Genomic DNA, 19,852 nt, shown 5'->3' on the forward strand with positions numbered 1-19,852 from the left:
GCGTTAGCCTTTCATTTTTCTGAGGAAAGGAAATGCCAATAACCAGCATTTGTTTACATGTGATCAGCAGTGATTGGAGACAGCTAATCACATGGTAAAGAGTCTACGTCATTAGCTCTGTACCCTGATCGGTGATCCGCTGTGTCCGAGTGACACAGCTCCCCACCGATCGATGCGCGCCCCCAAGCAGCGCAATGTGAAAGACGTCACCCATCTACCTCATCACCTCATCCAGTCAGGATGGTAATGCACCTGCCCAGCCATCAATACTGCTTTAACGAGAAACTGAATCTGGAAGTTGTGCTCAAAAAAGGGAGGCAGAGGGCAAAGGGCTAGTCACCAGTAATGCCTTTGGTCTCCCTGCAGCTGATCTTTTCCCATTACTGACTTAAAATGACTTGTGCTGCCTACACTGTGTCTGTGTGAAGGTGGCCCATTTGGTAGAGGCGAGGCTATGCTTCTTTGTGACAAAGCCTTCATCAAGGAGATCAGTGATCAGTGCAGTAATGACATCACCAAGTCTCACTCTAATGCCGCTTACACACGATCGGAATTTCCAACATCAAATGTTCGATGTGAGCTTGTTGTCGGAAATTCGGACCGTGTGTAGGTTTCATCGAACATTTTTTGTCGGAATTTACAACCAAAAAAATTTGAGAGCTTGTTCTCAAATTTTCCGACAACAAAATCCATTGTCGTAAATTCCGATCGTGTGTACACAATTCCGACGCATAAAATTCCACGCATGCTCGGAATCAAGCAGAAGATCCGCACTGGCTATTGAACTTCCTTTTTCTAGTGCCATTGTACGTGTTGTACGTCACCTCGTTCTTGACGTTTGGAATTTCCGACAACATTTGTGCGACCCTGTGTATGCAAGACAAGTTTCAGCCAACATCCGTCAGAAATAAATCCACGGTTTGGTTGTCAGAATTTCTGATCGTCTGTACGCGGCATAAAGGCCCGTACACACGATACGAAAATCAGATGGAAAAATTTGTACGACAAGTTGTCTGACGATTTTCGGATCGTTAGTAGGGAGCTTTCAGCAGTTGATTTCGCTTTTTCGTCAGACAAAAGCTGGATGTGCAGACTATAAAATTTTTGTCGGATGTGAGCTCAACGTCCGATTTTCGTTTCATTAGTGCGGTTTTCGTACGAAAAAAAAAACATAAGAGCAAGACTACACATGCTCAGAAATGAAAGAATACATACAAAACTATTCAACACATTACATCACTTCTGACGTCGTATTCTGTCGTACGAAAATTTTCATATTGTGAGTAACCTCTTCACTTTCGACATGAGACTAGCATGCCACAAAAAACAGACGTTCGGTCATCCGAAAATCTGATCGTGTGTACGAGGCTTTAGGCCTCCTATACCCCGGCATATTAAAGTGCTTAAATTCACTCTGGCTCTTTTTGTCAGGAACTGGCAGAAAACCCCAGCATAAAAAATGCTTGTTTAGATTTCTAATTACAGGCGTATAGCATTTAGAAGCAAATTCAAAGTCAAATTCAAATAAGCTTTATTGGCAGGACCAAATACATTTTAGCATTGCCAAAGCAGTGGAGTTTGGAAGCATATGCGCATAAGCTCATTTTGTTGGCTAGAATATTCATTTATTGCAGCCACTAAAAAAAGGTACATGCATACGCATTTACATGAAAGTTATGCCAGTAAGCTCCTTTCTGAACGCAGATTTGGGCAATTTTTTTATGCCTCCAAATGCTGAACTAAAATAAGAATATAAATACACATTGGCTATAATAGAGCTGCGCTCAAAGGGATAAAAAATAAATAATAAAAATGCCTCTAAAAACAGTGTTTTCTGTCCATGTGCATGAGGCCTTACATGTCCTAAAACTAGCAGTTAGACCCCTTTCTTTCACACTGAGGCAGTTTTCAGGCATTTTAACGCTAGAAATAGCGCCTGTAAAGCACCTGAAAATTGCCTCCCATGCCGCCCGAATGTGAAAGCCTGAATGGTTTCACACTAGGGCCGTGCTCTCCCGGGAAGTTAGAAAAACCGGCAAGCAACATCTTATGGGCGGTTTGGGAGTGCTGTATACATCGCTCCCAAAACGCCCCTGCCCATTGCAATGAATGGGAAGCGCTTCCGAAGTGCTTGAAAAGCGTTTCGGAAGCGCAGCAACACGGGCGTTTTTAACCCCTTCTTCGGCCGCTAGCAGGAGTTAAAAGCACCCCGCTAGTGGCCAAAAAGCGCTGCCTAAACATCGGTAAAGCCCTGCTAAAACGAGCGGCGCTTTACCGCTGACGCACGGGCAGCCCCAGTGTGAAAGGGGTCTTAGAGGTAGCAGTGCCTCTAATCTAACATTGAAGATATACAGCTATAAGGCTGTAGGCACAGAAGTGCCTAAGCACTCCAAACGGTTAGTATTTTTCTGTTCAGCCTTCTGTCTGAACAAATAAAAAAAAACATAACAGATTCCTCCATCTACAGAAATGAGGTGGATGGAGGAATCCCTCTCACTACGACATTGTACTCAGACAGCGGCAACCACAGCTATCAGAATACACTGATAAGCGGCTGCATGGAACATTTTTCAACACATCCTTTCAACAGAAGTCGATTAAATAATGTACTTCTGTCGAGAGGAGGAGCCCACACATTGATCCCTACTGGACTGGTCAATGATCGATGGAAAAGTTTTTAACATGTCCTTTTAACGTCAATCATTTCTGTCCAGAGGTGGAGCCCCGCACACTGATCCTCTGTGTACTGGCCAAATTTCAACTAGCGTATGGCCAGGTTTACATACTAGAATGTGCACCACTATTTCTCAGGGGAAATTAGAGAGAAAGGGTAAACATTTAGGGTACTGCAGTGCTTAGTCACAAAATATTTATAGTTGTTCCCTATAAAATAGCAAATCACTTTTGACGTTCAGATCTACTTTAAATGGGAAGGGGAAATTCCGCTTTAAAGTGGTTGTAACCCTTTAAAAAAAAACAAACAAAAACACATCCTGTACCCTTAAGGCATGATCTATAGCACAGCGCTTGTGCAGTGCAATTTGTCCCCTTCTATGCTGTAACATACCTGGTTGATCCTGCCTGTTCTTGTGTCCCCCTGTCTGTGCTGACCACGGTAATCATGGCTGCTAAGCCATGATACCGTGGTCAGTTTTCGTGTCTTCATCAGCCCGCTGCTCTGCCTTGAATGTGTCCCCTTTCCCCCTCCCTCTCTGCCTGTCAGAGTGAGAGCGGCTTTCCTCCTCCCCCTTCCTGCCGCTATTCATCTGCAGTATACAGAAAACATACAGGTATCCCCTCTGGATTATGCTGCCAATGGCTAGTGCGTGTTTTTTTTTTTTTAAATAAAAAGGCTAAATACCTTTTCCGACACCGCCACTGTGCGGTCACTTGACCCCCTCTGCTGGCCAGCTGATGTCCCCTTCCGCTTATCTCCATAGATCGGGGAAGAAGAGCAGTGGGGGGTCACATGACCGCACAGCAGTGTGAGAAAAGATATTTAGCCTTTTCATTGTAAAAAAACACACACACTGTATTTATTGGCAGCACAATCCGGAGGGGATACACGTGACTTTACAAACACTTTAAAGTGTAAGTCCAGACAAAAATGAACTAATTCTAAACCTCACCTATCTAACCCTGTAAAGCAGGGGTCTCAAACAGGCGGCCCTCCAGCTGTTGTGAAACTACAAGTCCCATGAGACATTGCAAGGCTGACAGTTACAAGCATGACTCCCACAGGCAGAGGGATGATGGGACTTGTAGTTTCGCAACAGCTGGAGGGCTGCCAATTTGAGACTCCTGCTGTAAAGGAAAAATTGCTGTATTTACCTATTCTGCAGCCAATCTGGTCTAGTTTCCAGCAGCGGAAGCTGTGTGCAGGAAAGGACCGACAACGGCTCTGAAATGGCTGGGAAGTGAGGTCACTCGTAGACTTACTATGGGGCTTCCGTTCTCGGCTGCCTCTCATACACGGTGAAGCCACTACTGACAGCTGATGCTGGGACCTGACCGGATCAGCTGCAGAATAGAATGTGGCAGAGAGCAGGTTTAGAGTTAGTTAGGTTTTGCCTGCGCTTCCACAGTCCTCTACCATACGTTGCATATCGTTTTTTTGGGGGTTGGGGTACCTAGTTTTGACAGGCACCCACTCCCACTAGACACCTGCAGCTTTCTGTGACACATCACAGGCCCAGAGGGCTGCAGGACCATTTACAAAGTGCAGCGCAGCTCGCTGGATCTGGAGACTAGCGAAGAACTAGCCCAGGTAAGGATGGCACTGGTTTGATGGACAGGTAAGTGTCCTTTTATTAAAAGTCAGCAGCTACAGGATTTGTAGCTTATGACTTTTAATGTTTGGTTTTTTTCTAGCGTGAAGTACTCCTTTAACTCCATAGTTATGTGAATATAATATTTTTTGCAACAGTGGTTCTGTAAGTTATTCTAAAATATTCATAAACAGTTGGAGTTGGAGCTTGATTGACATCTTTTTTTTTTCCCAGCCTTGTTATCCATGCAACTATACATGTCATTTAGCGGACAAAATACTATTTCTGTACCCATAGCCATTACTGTGCAGCCTTGATGTTCAAAATCCCCCCCCCCCTGACAAATGTGTGCATCTACAATAAAGAAACGTTTATTATTTTATTTTATATATGTGTACCATACCTATTATGCAATTTAAATAATAAGACAATGTATTATTGCTACATTTCTGGGATAAATGGTCCCCTGCTACTTTATTATTTTTTATGGAAAGGGTTATTATATATTACATGATTACTGGTTTGCCTTGTAAGAGTGGGTTCACACTGGTACGATAAACGTTCCGACATTGGGAGCTCATGTCGCATGACGCGTAAAAAGCAATGTTTCCCTATGAGAGCCGTCTTAACTGGTCCAACACAAGTCAGTCCGACTTTGAAAATGCTCCCTGCACTACTTTGGTCCGACTTTGATCCAATTTCATCCCATTGAATATCACTGAAGTCAGATCAAAGTCGGAACGCGGTCTTAACTAATCCGACTTTGGTAAGCAACTTGTCCTCTGATGATCTTGAAGGGGAACTCCCCGCCAAATTAAAAAAAAAACAAAAAAAAAACGGCATAGGTTCCCCCTCCAAGAGCATACCAGGCCTTCGGTCTGGTATGAATTTTAAGGGAAACCTTCTCGAAAAAAAAAGTGTCAAAAATAAAACACATTACACATGTTTTTAAATTAATTTATTAAGGCAGCTCCAGCCTTTCTTCCGATCTCTTCTCCCCTCTCCGGCTCTTCTGCCTCCTCCGCTGATGTCTTCTACCTCTGCCGGTTCTTCTCCATCTGTCCGCTGTCTTCTCCACTATCTTCTCGCTCTTTTGCCAGGTCTTCTCCGCTGTCTTCTCCCTCTGTTCTTCTTCAGATGTTGACTCGATGCTCTCTCCCGCTCTAATGCTGGGTGCACGGTGCGACTACATATATTGGCATAGGGCGAGGGTCATCGGGTGATGTCACCCGGAGGCCCCGCCCCTTATGACATCACCGCTCCATCATGCCCCGAGTGGTGACGTCATAAGGGACAGGACCCCTGAGCGACGTCATCCGGTGACTCCACCCCATGCCAATATAAGTAGTGGCACACTGTGCACCCAGCATTAGACTGGGAAAGAGCATCGAGTCAACATCAGAAGAAGAACAGAGGGAGAAGACAGCGGAGAAGACCTGGCAAAAGAGCGAGAAGACAGCGGACAAGACCCGGCAGAGGCAGAAGACAGCGGACAGAGGGAGAAGAACTGGAGAGGGCTAAAAGACATCAGTGAAGAGCGGAGAAGACCCAGAGAGGGGAGAAAAAAACAGAAGCAACGCCGGAGCTGCCTTAATAAAATACTTTTAAAACCTGTGTACTGCGTTTTATTTTTGACACTTTTTTTTAGGTGAATGGGTAGGGGTACAATGTACCCCATACCCATAGGGTGGGAGGCTGGGATCTGGGGGCCCCCTTATTAAAGGGGGCTTCCAGATTCCGATAAGCCCCCTGCCCGCAGACCCCGACAACCAACGGCCAGGGATGTCGGGAAGAGGCCCTTGTCCTCATCAACATGGGGACAAAGTGCTTTGGGGTGGGGGGCACAGGGCCCCCCTGCCCCAAAGCTACCACACCCCCATGTTGAGGGCATGCTGCCTGGTACGGTTCAGGAGGGGGGGGGGGGGCGTTCGCTCCTTCCCACCCCGTTTCCTGACCTGCCGGGCTGTGTGCTTGGATAAGGATCTGGTATGGATTTTGGGGGGAACCTCCACTCTGTTTTTTCAGCATGGGGGTTCCCCTTAAAATCCATACCAAACTAAAGGCCCTGGTATGCTCTTGGTGGGGAAACCCATGCCGTTTTTTTTTTTTTTTTTTTAATTTGGCGTGAAGTTCCCCCTAAAGATTCATACCAGAATTCATACCAGCACCTAGTATTGTCAGGGATCAAAGTCAGATCCCTGTTCACTGAAGTCGGGCGCATGTCGGACTTCAAGTCGCAGGGCAAAGTCGGATCCACAGTCGTACGACTGTCGTGTCGTACCAGTGTGAACCCGGCCTAATATAGTGTAGAGCTGGCATGCTGGTTCTGTCTGAAAAAACACTTTTTAGTTCTAATACCACACTACCCAAGCCTGCAACTGAGAAAGCAAAGTATTGATAGGAAATACATCTGAATAGTCTGGTCACTTGCTTCTATGATTCAGCAGCTGTGTATTGCTTGCAAATACCATTCCATCTCAGTGGGCCCTGCAGGATAGCAGTTATTAGATGGAAGATTAATAAAAATGTCCCAGCGCATCGCTCGCCATGGAGGAGCACGCACAGCAAATTCCAAAATGCTCTTAACACTTTCTTTCCGCTTCAAGAATGATAACACCAGCCCTCTGCTCATCTCCCGTCCTGGGGGACCTGGCTACATTTAAAGGTCATCTCCATTAGCCCAGTGACAGGATTTGATTGCAAAGTAACACAGTGAAGGAAACTCTACCATGTGTGTCAAATGCAGACTGTTGTAATTAATAATAGCAATGAAGGATACAGACAGATATTATTTGTATGCCTCTGTAGCGGTGTCAAACCTGTACAGGCCCTCATTTCATTGTAGGTTTTTTTTTTCTTTTTTTTTTATCATTGCTGCTTAAAACAATTCACAGAGAGAACAGCTGGAGGAAGTCCAGTCTTTAAAAACAAGGCTTTGATTTACAAAAGACAATTTCCTAAGACCATAAGGAGGAACAGCATGTGCTGATCTTATCACTGCATCCTCCATTGCGTTCTGATAGATGGGCTCCATGCGTGATACTATAATGCTGTCATGAATGTACCACACACGTATGCTCGCAACCAACCAATCATCCACCTGTATAAAGGTCAGCATGACAAAATTAGCTTTTCCCACTCAGAAAGTGTGACGTGGTTTATTTACTGGAACCAATCCATATGCTTGCATACTGGAACAGATCAAGCTAAAACATAATGCTGGAAAATGCAAGCGATGTTTAAACCGTACACTAAAAGCATAAATAGGAATCCAAGGGAGATGTGAGGAAACGTAGGGGTTGCATTTGCTGACTTGGCTTTAATAATGTAAAAGCTCCAGATCGGTTATTCATATCCTTTTTTCTGTACTCAGTGACTCATTGCAAGAAGCTCCCCAAATCTGATGAGGCAGAGCAGTCACTTATCAGCCGCACGCGGTAAATGTGTTACAGGATCTTACAAAAACCTTTAGGATCATAGATAGCAATTCCTTCTCTTTGTAAACCCAACTGTAGTAAGCCTGCTTTGCAGATTCATGACTGCATGACACTTCATTCTGTGGAAAAGCCCTGTAATCCAGATGTGTGATAACCCTCACAATGCAATAGATATACAGCACAAAGGGTACTGTTCAAGCAGCTAGAAGCATATTTATAAAGTATGTGATTGCGACATTTCCTGCTGGTGTAATTTAAAAGACACATACACCAGTAAGATACAACTGCAGTGAGGGCCGGTTCACACCTGAATCGCACAGGAATGCGGTTCACGTTCCTGTGTGATTCAGTGTGGTGTGATTTTCAGCCCATTCATTTGAACCAGTTGCGGTACCATGCAATCTGGTGTAGGCAAACATACAGCGTTTGCGATCTGCATTTGGATGTCATTAGTTATACATTGACACCTGCCGGAGATCGCACACATGGTGTGGGAAAATATGCATAGAACGTGGATTTACCTTGCCACGTTCTGGTGTGAACGAGCCCTAAAGCTTTTGAAAAACTCACATCCTCTACTCTATAAATATATAGTATCTATACATGAGAAAATACAGAGAAGAGTAAACAAATAACATTGCAACATACAGTTGCAATAAAAAGTATGTGAACTCTTTTGGAATGATATTAATTTCTGTACAAATTGGTCATAAAATGTGATCTGATCTTCATCTAAGTCGTAACAATAGACAATCACAGTCTGCTTAAACTAATAACACACAAAGAATTAAATGTTACCATATTTTTATTGAACACACCATGTAAACATTCACAGTGCAGGTGGAAAAAGTATGTGAACCCTTGGATTTAATAACTGGTTGAACCTCCTTTGGCAGCAATAACTTCAACCAAACATTTCCTGTAGTTGCAGATCAGACGTGCACAATGGTCAGGCGTAATTCTTGACCATTCCTCTTTACAGAACTGTTTCAGTTCAGCAATATTCTTGGGATGTCTGGTGTGAATCGCTTTCTTGAGGTCATGCCACAGCATCTCAATCGGGTAGAGGTCAGGACTCTGACTGGGCCACTCCAGAAGGCGTATCTTCTTCTGTTTAAGTCATTCTGTTGTCGATTTACATTTAAGCTTTGGGTCGTTGTCCTGTTGCAACACCCATCTTCTGTTGAGCTTCAGCTGGTGGACAGATAGCCTTAAGTTCTCCTGCAAAATGTGTTGATAAACTTAGGAATTCATTTTTCCTTCGATGATAGCAATCTGTCCAGGCCCTGACGCAGCAAAGCAGCCCCAAACCATGATGCCCCCACCACCATACTTCACAGTTGGGATGAGGTTTTGATGTTGGTGTGCTGTGCCTCTTTTTCTCCACACATAGTGTTGTGTGTTTCACACACTCCAAATCTGTCAGATTGCGAGGGCATCTCCTGTGCACAGCCCTCTTCAGATCACCCCACAGATTTTAAATCAGATTCAGGTCTGGGCTCTGGCTGGACTATTCCAAAACTTTCATCTTCTTCTGGTGAAGCCATTCCTTTGTTGATTTGGATGTATACTTTGGTTCGTTGTCATACTGAAAGATGAAGTTCCTCTTCATGTTCAGCTTTCTAGCAGAAGCCTGAACGTTTTGTGCCAATATTGACTGGTATTTGGAACTGTTCATTATTCCCTCTACCTTGAATAAGGTAACTGTTCCAGCTGAAGAAAAACAGCCTCAAAGCATGATGCTGCCACCACCATGCTTCACTGTGGGTATGGTGTTCTTTTGGTGATGTGCAGTGTTTTTGCGCCAAACATATCTTTTGAAATTATGGCCAAAAAAGGTCAACCTTGGTATCATGTGACTATAACACATTTTCCCACATGCTTTTGGGAGAATTTAGATGTGTTTTTACAAAATTTAGCGGGGCTTGGATGTTTTTCTTCGTAAGAAAAGGCTTCCGTCTTGCTACTCTACCCCATAACCCAGAAATATGAAGAATATAGGAGATTGTTGACATATGTACCACACAGCCAGTACTTGTCAGATATTCCTGCAGCTCCTTTAATGTTGTTGTAGGCCTCTTGGCAGCCTCCTTGACCAGTTTTCTTCTTGTCTTTTCATCAATTTTGAAGGGACGTCCAGTTCTTGAAGATGACTGTCTTCACTGTGTTTGATGGTAGATCTAATGCCTTGAAAATTCTTTTGTACCCTTCTCCTGATTGATACCTTTTAACAATGAGATCCCTCTGATGCTTTGGAAGCTCTCTGCAGACCATGGCTTTTGCTGTAGGATGCTACTAAGAAAATGTCAGTAAAGACCTACTAGAACAGCTGAACTTTATTTGGGGTTAATCAGAGGCACTTTAAATGATGGCAGGCGTGTACTGACTCCTATTTAACATGAGTTTGAATGTGATTGCTTAATTCTTAATAACACAGCTATATCCCCAGTCATAAGAGGGTGTGCACACTTATGCAACCACATTATTTTATTATTTTTATTTTGACTTTCCTACCCTAAAAGATTTCAGTTTGTTTTTCAAATGAGTTGTACAGTTTATAGGTCACATTAAAGGTGGAAAAAGTGATTTATCTTTGTCTCATTTTTTTACATCACAGAAACCTGACATTTTAACAGGGGTGTGTGGACTTTTTATATCCACTGTATGTTTACAGAGAGGATAGGGGTTATTCATTCATTCACAAAATGTATTATTGTAGTAGCAATAATTACCATATTTATCGGCGTATAACACACACATTAATTTTAAGAGGGAAGTTTCAGGAAGAAAACTTAAATTTTAAATAAGGAACTTCGAAGCAAAATAAAGGTCAGTGCCCATCTGCAGCCTCACCATTGCCATCAATGCAGCCTGATCAATGCCCATCTGCAGCCTCACAAGTGCCATCAATGCAGCCTCGCCATTGCCATCAATGCAGCAGCCTCGCCATTGCCATCAATGCAGCAGCTTCGCCATTGCCACCAATGCAGCAGCCTCGCCATTGCCATCAATGCAGCAGCCTCGCCATTGCCATCAATGCAGCAGCCTCGCCATTGCCATCAATGCAGCAGCCTCGCCATTGCCATCAATGCAGCAGCCTCACCATTGCCTTCAATGCAGCAGCCTCACCATTGCCTTCAATGCAGCAGCCTCACAATTGCCCATCTGCAGCCTAGAGGGGACAGGGAGGGGGGCGGGACGAGCGCCGACAGATTATATACAATGAGAATCTCCTATGATAGACAGAACATTGGTCCAATGGCGGCCCAGGATACGGTACTTCCTATTACAGAGGCCGCCAAGTAAACAGGAGATTCTCACTGTATGTAATCTGACGGTGCTCGTCAGTATTGGCGTATAACACACACACGCTATTTGCACCCAATTTTCATGGTGAAAAAGTGAGTATTATACGTCAATAAATACAGTGTATATTTTGGATAAGTCAACAGGTTGGATTTTTTGTTAAGGGTATTTATTTAGGCGTACAGAAGACAGAGCTCTGTTACGGGATCTAGAATATAATTGATATTAGATTTGCTATTCATGTCCACAGGGCAAGCCCACCATGTATTTTTCATTGTATGGTTTTGGGTGCAACCCTTGGCCAGCTTGGGAACATAAAGCTATTGATCTACGAGGGTTGTTCAAGTCAAACCAGAACTTTTAATTTTACAGGTATAAAAAGGAATGCTAGCGTGGCGGTACTACATGCAGTAGTAAGTGGCAAGTGTGTCCTATTACTGATAGGCAGGGCACATGTCCAGAGTCCAGAGACTGTTATTCAAGAGGGCAGACAACAGTGTTAGTGCGTGCATGGAACAGCGTGTGGTGATGACGTTTCATGTGAATAAAGGCATAAAACTTATGGTTATCTACAGCAGAATTCAAGCACATTACGGTGATGAAACACTCAGCCGCAGTAAACATTTGAATGGTGTAAACTTTTCAAAGATGGCCAGACATTCGTCAGTGACAATCCTGGCCATGGAGGTTCCCAGCCCACAGCAGTCATTCCTGAGAACATTCAGTGTGTGGAAAGCCTGACCCTTTATAATCGACGCATAACCTATTGTGAAATTGCACAAGGGGCAAATCTTTTTGTGGGAATGGTGAACACAATTAATCACAAAGATTTGGATTTTCGAAAAGTTAGTGCACGCTGGGTACCAAGACCAAGAGCTTTCCACGTTTGACCAGCACAGAAGAGTTAAAGTCTGCACTGTGTTGAAGGAGCATTTTGACAGGGAAGGCCAGGATTTTCTGTATCACATCATTACATGGGCATATCATTTCACTTGGGAATCAAATTGAGCATCAAAGCAGTGGCTGGGAGGTGTTGCCACATCCCCCTTACAGCCCGGACCTCACTCCAAGTGATTTCCACCTGTTTGGAACCCTAAAAGAGTTCCTCGGAGGTCAGTATTTCAGCACTGATGATGAAGTGAAGCAGGCTGTCCTAGGATGGTTCAGGCGTACTGACAAATCTTTTCGTGCTGAAGCTTTCCAGGCATTAGTTAAACGCTGGGATAAGTGTATGAATGTGGCAGGGGAGTATGTAAAAAAATAAATGCAGTTTCCACTCCTTGAAATGTGTTCTTTTATTATATAAACTCACTTGACTTGAATGCTCCTCGTATAAGAGCCCATTCACACAGGGACGACTTGTCAGGCGACCTAGTCGCCTGACAAGTCGCCTCCCGTTCTGTGCTATGGAACCGTTCTAAGGGGAGCGACGCAAGTCGCTCCGACTTAGAAAAAGGTTCCTGTACGACTTCGGGGGCGACTTGGGGCGACTTGCATAGACTTCTATACAGAAGTCGTTTTGCAAGTCGCCCGGGCAGTCGTTTGCAGGTCGCCTCGCTGAGGCGACCTGCAAGTCGTGTTGCCCCTGTGTGAATGGGGCCTAAAGGTAATCCGGAACAAGATACTGTATGTACAATGTTTTTGCATGTGTCTCTGTTCAAAATATTTGGTGGGTGCAGCAATGTTGCCATTGGGGTACTTGGCATCTAAAATATATTTCATGGCATTCTCCCTTTCCACAGTCTGATTCATTGCAGTATAAATTTAAAATGATACCTCCTCGAAGGTGTCAGACTGAATGGAGAGGGGGGATTATGTTGACATTTTCAGGATATAAGGTCATCAATTCAATGAAGAGGAGCATTAGTTTTTTTCTGAATAAATCATTTTCCAGTTAGCTGCATTTAGATGGATGGCTTTGTCTACAAATTAGCTAGTTAGATGGTTTCCTTGTGTTGGTACATATCCACCATGAGGATTTATTTTTTTGGAGATGCCTGGGGGAGTCTACAAAGTCACACTGCACAACAGTAAGTTCTTGTGCTTCAAAGTGTGTTGACATGCCCTTTAATTTTTTTGTCAATGCAGATGTAACACCTCTAAATATTGTTTTTCGTATCAGGCTCAGAATAATTGGAAATTCAAGGAGACAGTGAGTAAGATGTAGCAGAGACAAAGCAATCTCCACTGTCCTCAGATGAACCTTTCTGCACAATAAAAGGAGGAAGCTTGCAATAAGATCAAGCAGCAACTCTGCGTTCAACAGCCACGACAACACCCTTTATTCTCTGAACTAATAGATCCCTATAACACAGAGAAACACAATGATCTCCCTAAATGAGTTCACACTCCAAATCATTGGGGAGAATTTTAGGAAAACCGTAGATGAAATTTTATTATGACGTTATAATCACTTTAACATGAGAACCGATTGAGAGTATAATACATATAAGCACACCTAAACAAACCTCTCTGTATTATATAGCAGAAAAATACATTTTCACGTATTCTTTTTATATGAAGGGTATTCTCCGTTAGAGCAGCAGTTGTGATGTTTCTCAACATTGTATAATCTTGGAACATGAGAATCCCAGAGGATGTATGAGTTGTTAGTTTTTAGCTAAAAAAAAAACTGCCTGTGAGTTTGCATAATATTCAGCTGATTTCTACAGATCCTTCAGTCAATATATCTTCTTTGTACCACGATCACAACAGAGAATTGGGAGATTCATGCATATTGATGAAAATAACTATAGGAAGAAATGCAAGCTTTTTCTTGTTTATAAGTGATAAAAAATGGGAAACCCCTCATTTTACCAGTCATATGTAAACAACTAGCATATCATACCAATGTTTGCAATGCTTGGTGGACCGCGATCACACCATAAAAATGCAAAGATTTCTGCAGAGGATCGTTTTATTCTAGTGGGGCATCAAAATGGTTAAACACAGAAAGTGTGTGATTAGGTGGCCCCATCTACTATTAGTGATGGTATAAGTTTTACTAGACATCCAACATGTGAAGAGATGTAAATAGTACCACTATAATTTTTTTCTTCTAATAATAATCATAATAGCACTTGCTTTTTAACCGCTTGCCAACCGCCTACTGCAGATTAACTGCAGCAGAGCGGCCCCGCTGTGCTGGATCATGTACATGCACGTGATCCAGCACTTTTGGGTAGGGATCCACAGATTCTACCAATTGGTCAGTAAAAAAACAAAATACCCCCTTTTCTCTTTCCACCCTCTTCTCTATTTCTTTTCCTTTATAAAATAATACAATTAAAAACCAGGCGACTCTACTGAGCCTAGATACACACTGAGCCATATATCTGGAGCTACCGTTAACACCCAACACGGGGTCTGTACGTTCACTTGATAAGATACGTAAAATCCTGGCCCATTGTTCAGGGCCATTGGTTGTCTATGTCATGTTTCACATATACTCTGTTTCTTACTTAGTTAATCTGGTTGAAAAAAAAAAGACATACATTTCAGTAATGGAAGAACATTCTTGCTATGAGCATGTATAACTACCTGCCCAGATGTGTTTTCTAAATAAAGAATTTACGGAAAAAAAAGAATGTTCATTTCCTGCACCTGACGTAAGGACACCCAGGTTCAGCAATCCATTATTGGTTGTGCAATTGTAGATTTCGAACATTGTACCTTCGACATGCAATCAATCTATCCTTTTCAGTAGAGTCATAACTAATATAGCCAGAAGGCAAATTTCTTGATTCTCTATCATACCTGCTGATAAGAATGACATAAGCCATCTTTCCATGTCACACACTATGCTAGTCATACATTTTACAGTAAATGTATATTATAGTTTAGAAGGGGGATCTACCAAGATTGTGATTGTTCCTACTGTAAGGATACAAAGCCTTTGCGTATGCTTCCCTCATATTACACCGATAAAACAAGCAAATCTAAGTTTTACAAGGGTGATAGTTTTCTAAGCTGGAGTTTTGTAAAATAATGTACTGTATATCATAGCAAGCTTTGATGAATGGCAATAATGTAGCAGATGCAATTACAGGGGCTATGGGCCATATATATCTAACACACTAATCATTCACCACATTTATGCCAAACACCTGCTGAAATAATAGGGACATTTATTAGGCACATTATTCTCTTTCAGTGCTTGTTGCACTGTACTTCCAATTTTTCAACAGGCTTTCCAGATATCCATAACATTGTATTGTGTCAATTCACAAATAAATCACAAGTAACAAATAATTCACATGTTATTTTACATGTGTTTCTTATTATCTCATAAGCTTTTGCATAAAGTGTTTGAATTGACAATTGGTGAAAATATGTTATTCCCTGAATGAAATAAAAATTTAACCATTTTTGCCTCTATTTCTCTCAAGAATAAGTGGCTTTTAGACAAAGTGCACCTATTCTTTTTGCCCCCCACTTCACTGACCTAACAGATCCCACCCCTGATTAAAGAAAATGTAAAGGTTAACTGGGTAACAATTGTTTGCTTAAAGCAGCTCTTCTGTAATTTTTTTCAACTTTGCATCTATTAAATCTTCTGCCCTTGTTGTTTTAAATTTGGATAGTAAAACATTTTTTTTTCTGCCAGTTAATACCTTGTACAGCCCACTTCCTGTTTCTTGTATGGTAAAATGCCTAGGCTTGTGACATCATGCACAGCACTCGCTCTCACTCTCGTGAGAGTTTGCCAGGAAGGGAGGGCGGATGAGTCATAAGAGGGACAATGAGAGCTGCAGGGCTGCAGAGCTGGAGGTGTGCCAATGTGTGTCTGTGTAAATCCAGGAAGTGAACAGGCAGCTGCCCACAGTTTAAATGGTTGCAGGCAGACTCAGTGGAGGAAGATTTCTGCAGCATATTTGGCAAGTACAGGATCACAGTACACATACAATAATATACAAAGTGGTTGGAGGCAAGCTTCAGAATGGCAAAGATGTTTTTATTACAAATTATGTGAGCAGACTGCAGTTCCTCTTTAAGCACTATGTATCAAACATTTGCTATGATTTTCTCGTGTTGTTTTCATTCTTTTTGTATCTCTGTGATGTTGACTTTCTCCAGCCTTTTATGTTCACTTCTGGTCTACATGCTTAAGCTTCAGTAGCAGCTGCATCCCATTGTTCGGGCAGCTTTTTTTGATGGTGACAATGCTGGACCTTGCCAGTGCAATACAACCTGAGATGGCCACCTGTGTTCCCCACTGAAAGGGCATGTGAAAGTATGACGACACAGAAGAGCAAATGCAAGACAGAGACAAACCATTTTCACACCAGAATAGGAAATGCCCAAACAAGGAACCACATGGCAGGATCAGCAGATATTATTTCAATTAGAACAATATATTTAAAAGGATTGGAAATTTCTTTTAAAATTACACTGACATGTTAAAGATCGTATAAGAATTTAGTGATTGTATAGCTTGTTTGCTGGATTCTGCGTGAAGACACAATGAGTGCCTTCAGCTGACATTGTGTTTTGGCTGGGCGTCTAATGTATCCTTATGCCTTTAAAGAAGAGTGGGCTCCCTCCAGACATGCCTCCTGCTCCTAACTACTTGGTGCCCACCCACAGTAGATTTACTGCAGGCGGGCGGGCACAGGCAGGCCGGACAATGTACCTGTACGTCGCCAGCTTGCTTCCGGGTTTCGGAGCACACGTGCGAGCGCCCCTTGCTGACCCGTGCCGTAATTGCGCACAGCACGAGTTTGGCAGCCGATTTCAGCCAAAGTACACAGTTAACCCCTTGAGTGCCCTTAGATGTTAACCCTCTCCCAGCCAGTGTCATTAGTACAGCTGTGCTTAGCTGATTGGATGCTGGTTTTCCAGTATGCTCGTTCGACAAAGCTTGACCAAGCATGCACACGACCAGCTTCTGTCGGACAGGGAGCTGTACACATGGGCCAAAAGTCGTCCGGTTCCTATCGAACGGACCGTTTTTGGATGATTTTTGCCCCTTGTGTACCCAGCCTTAGACGGTTGTTGCCATTTAATGATTTCCCCTTTATTCCTATTCCAATGACCACTATCAAATTTTGAATTTTCTGTTATGGTCACAGGAAAAAGATGGTGAATCTCAAACAACATACACTTGTGTTTTTTTTTTCTTTTTGGAGTATGAGCATAAAAAATGGAAAATGGAAAAAGCTGCCAAAGAGGAAAACAAATAAGACCATACTATATAAAAAAAAAAAAGGAAAAAAAGGATGTACTATTAAAATCATTGATGATCTGCTGAAAGATATAAGGCAAGAAAGCATCTTAACACAAAAATCTGTACAAGTTTTCATAGGAGCATCAAAAGTAACAATAGCAGCCAACTTACCCTGTTCTCATCATATATAATTTGGACCAGACTGCGATGCTTTGATTCAATTGGTGGAGGTGAAATGGGCTTCTCCGGCTCTAATGGTTTGGCTGCTTCCTCTTCTAACTGTTGCTGTAGAAGAAAATAGAGGCACTATTTACTGTAGTTTCCTAGAATGACCTAAAATGCCCACTGGGAGTGAGGTCTTGCAGATTTTGAGAACTGGTTCTAAACACAATAAACTCATTATGTATGAGCGACTCTCTGAGAACGGTACACAGTTGCTGTCTTCTGTCTCAGGCCAATGAAGGCGTTCACTATGCTCAGTCACTAGTGTCACATTTGTCAGCTGTCATTTACCAAATGCAGGCGGTTGAGCTGCCTCTACCTATAAGGAAGGGCTTGCAGCCACTCAGGCTTGCAGCCATGGGCCAACATTAAATTGCATGTTGCATGCGGCAGGCGCTACCGCTGCCAAACATCAATCAAAAAAGTGTATGTTGCCACGTGGAAACCACAAGCAATGCAAGTGGTTGCAGCTCAGTGGTACAGCTTTTTGAGGGTTAGAACAAGTGGTGAGGAAGGTGATAATGTATATCGTCTTTTTACCACCTGTCAAATGCCCTGTAAAAAGCAGTGGGTCACTTTTCAGAAGGGAGGCAAGGGCAGCTGCACATGAGAAAATTAACTTGCTTATTAACTTGGTTAATCCTAATCAGCCCTAATGCCTTCTTCCCTTCTCCCCTTAGTTAATATTGTTCTGTTGACCTTTTTTCATTACTATTTTTTTTTCAACTAAAATTTACTTTTTTTACTTTTTTTTTGTTATGTTTGTTAATTTTGTTGCATTCAAATAACATCAGTTACAAAATTGAAAAAAATGTATTTAATCTGTAAACAACTTATTTGCCATATTTTGCTCCAGGAATGTAACTTTAGTTTCATTATAGATAGGGCAAACTATAGGATTAAATATTTTTTAACTACAGAAACATTACTTTTTTAAAATGAACTTGAATATTAAATTGTTTAACATCTTTTTGTATTTATATTGCACAGAAAATAATGCGGTATATCCATATATTCTGTATATCCCCCTGCAATAAGTATTCATTGTTTCATGTTTTGTTGTACTAGAAAAAATAAATCACAGTTATTTCTTTTTTTTTTTTTTTTTTTACACTGATCAACAAAAGTATACACTTAAAAGTTTTACTTCACCTTTAATGACTTTTGCCGAAAACAACCCTATACATTACAGCGTCCTCAGTAAATAAACATGTAGCTCTATGAGTTTTCAAAAAATAAGGTAAAAAAATGTCAAAAAAGTTAGATAGATAGATATATCTATCTATCTATCACCTAGGAGGACGTCCCCCACCATCTCTGCACTGAGTGATCAAAGGCCACTGATTGCTCAGTTGTCCACTCTGCTCTGAGGGGAGAACAGTGACTGTAATGCCCTGTACACACGATCGGACATTGATTGGACATTCCGACAATAAAATCCATGGATTTTTTCCGACGGATGTTGGCTCAAACTTGTCTTGCATACACACGGTCACACTAAGTTATCGGAAAATCCGATCATTCTGAACGCGGTGACGTAAAACACGTACGTCGGGACTATAAACGGGGCAGTAGCCAATAGCTTTCGTCTCTTAATTTATTCTGAGCATGCGTGGCACTTTGTGCTTCGGATTTGTGTACACACGATCAGAATTTCCGAAAACGGATTTTGTTGTCGGAAAATTTTACAGAAAGCTCTGTAATACTTTTTTTATTTGCACTAACATACAAATGCAAATAAAAAAAAGTATCACGGACAGTACTCAATTTTCTCAATTGCACTAATACGGCTACAACAAATCAAGTACAGAAAGCTCTCAAACTTTGTATGTCGGAAATTTCTATGGAAAATGTGTGATGGAGCCTACACACGGTCGGAATTTCCGACAACAAGGTCCTATCACACATTTTCCGTCGGAAAATCCGACCGTGTGTACAGGGCATTAGTCTCCCAGCGGCTCGGTTAGAGGCTGAGCCAGCTGCCGGTCCACGCATCTGGGTGGATGCTGACTGTAAAGTCGGGATCAATCCAGACCCTGGGGGAGTGACTTTAGCCCACTGTCTGCTGAAACTGGGTTACAAGAGTGCACAACGAACTGCACTCCTTGGGTAAACAACAGGAGAAGTAGGGCCTAAAAAAGCTTTGGGTTATTCCATTGTCTTCCTATTATACTATCATCAAGTACGGAGCTTTAGATGTGCAGCCCTTGAAGCTTACGGATGAGCACTCTAGTGCTCAGTACATCCTGACATCTGTAGGACTGAGAAGCGAAGACAATGCAATACACTTAAAAAGTGCTTTTACAAAATAGAGCGCTGTATGTTATGTAATGAGGGTGCTGTAATGCATAGGGATGTTTTTGTCAAAAGTCATTAAAGAAGAACTATTCCTTTAAAAGAGATGTATGGGAATTTTTTTTTTTTTTGCAGATTCATACTTACTCAGGTGGATG

General features: G+C 42.3%; 1 protein-coding gene across 18 annotated transcripts in view; it reads right to left on the reverse strand.

Moving 5' to 3' along the window:
• Nucleotides 1-19,852, reverse strand: part of NCOR2 (nuclear receptor corepressor 2) — a 712,221-nt gene that overhangs the window by 345,214 nt on the left and 347,155 nt on the right. For all 18 annotated transcript variants that reach the window (XM_073627809.1, XM_073627730.1, XM_073627722.1 and 15 more), the window contains exon 6: nucleotides 17,349-17,462. In XM_073627809.1, coding sequence (XP_073483910.1) covers nucleotides 17,349-17,462 — 114 coding nt within the window. The remainder of the gene's footprint in view (nucleotides 1-17,348; nucleotides 17,463-19,852) is intronic.

The sequence above is a fragment of the Aquarana catesbeiana genome, linkage group LG01 (assembly GCF_042186555.1).
Source record: "Aquarana catesbeiana isolate 2022-GZ linkage group LG01, ASM4218655v1, whole genome shotgun sequence".
Taxonomy (NCBI): domain Eukaryota; kingdom Metazoa; phylum Chordata; class Amphibia; order Anura; family Ranidae; genus Aquarana; species Aquarana catesbeiana.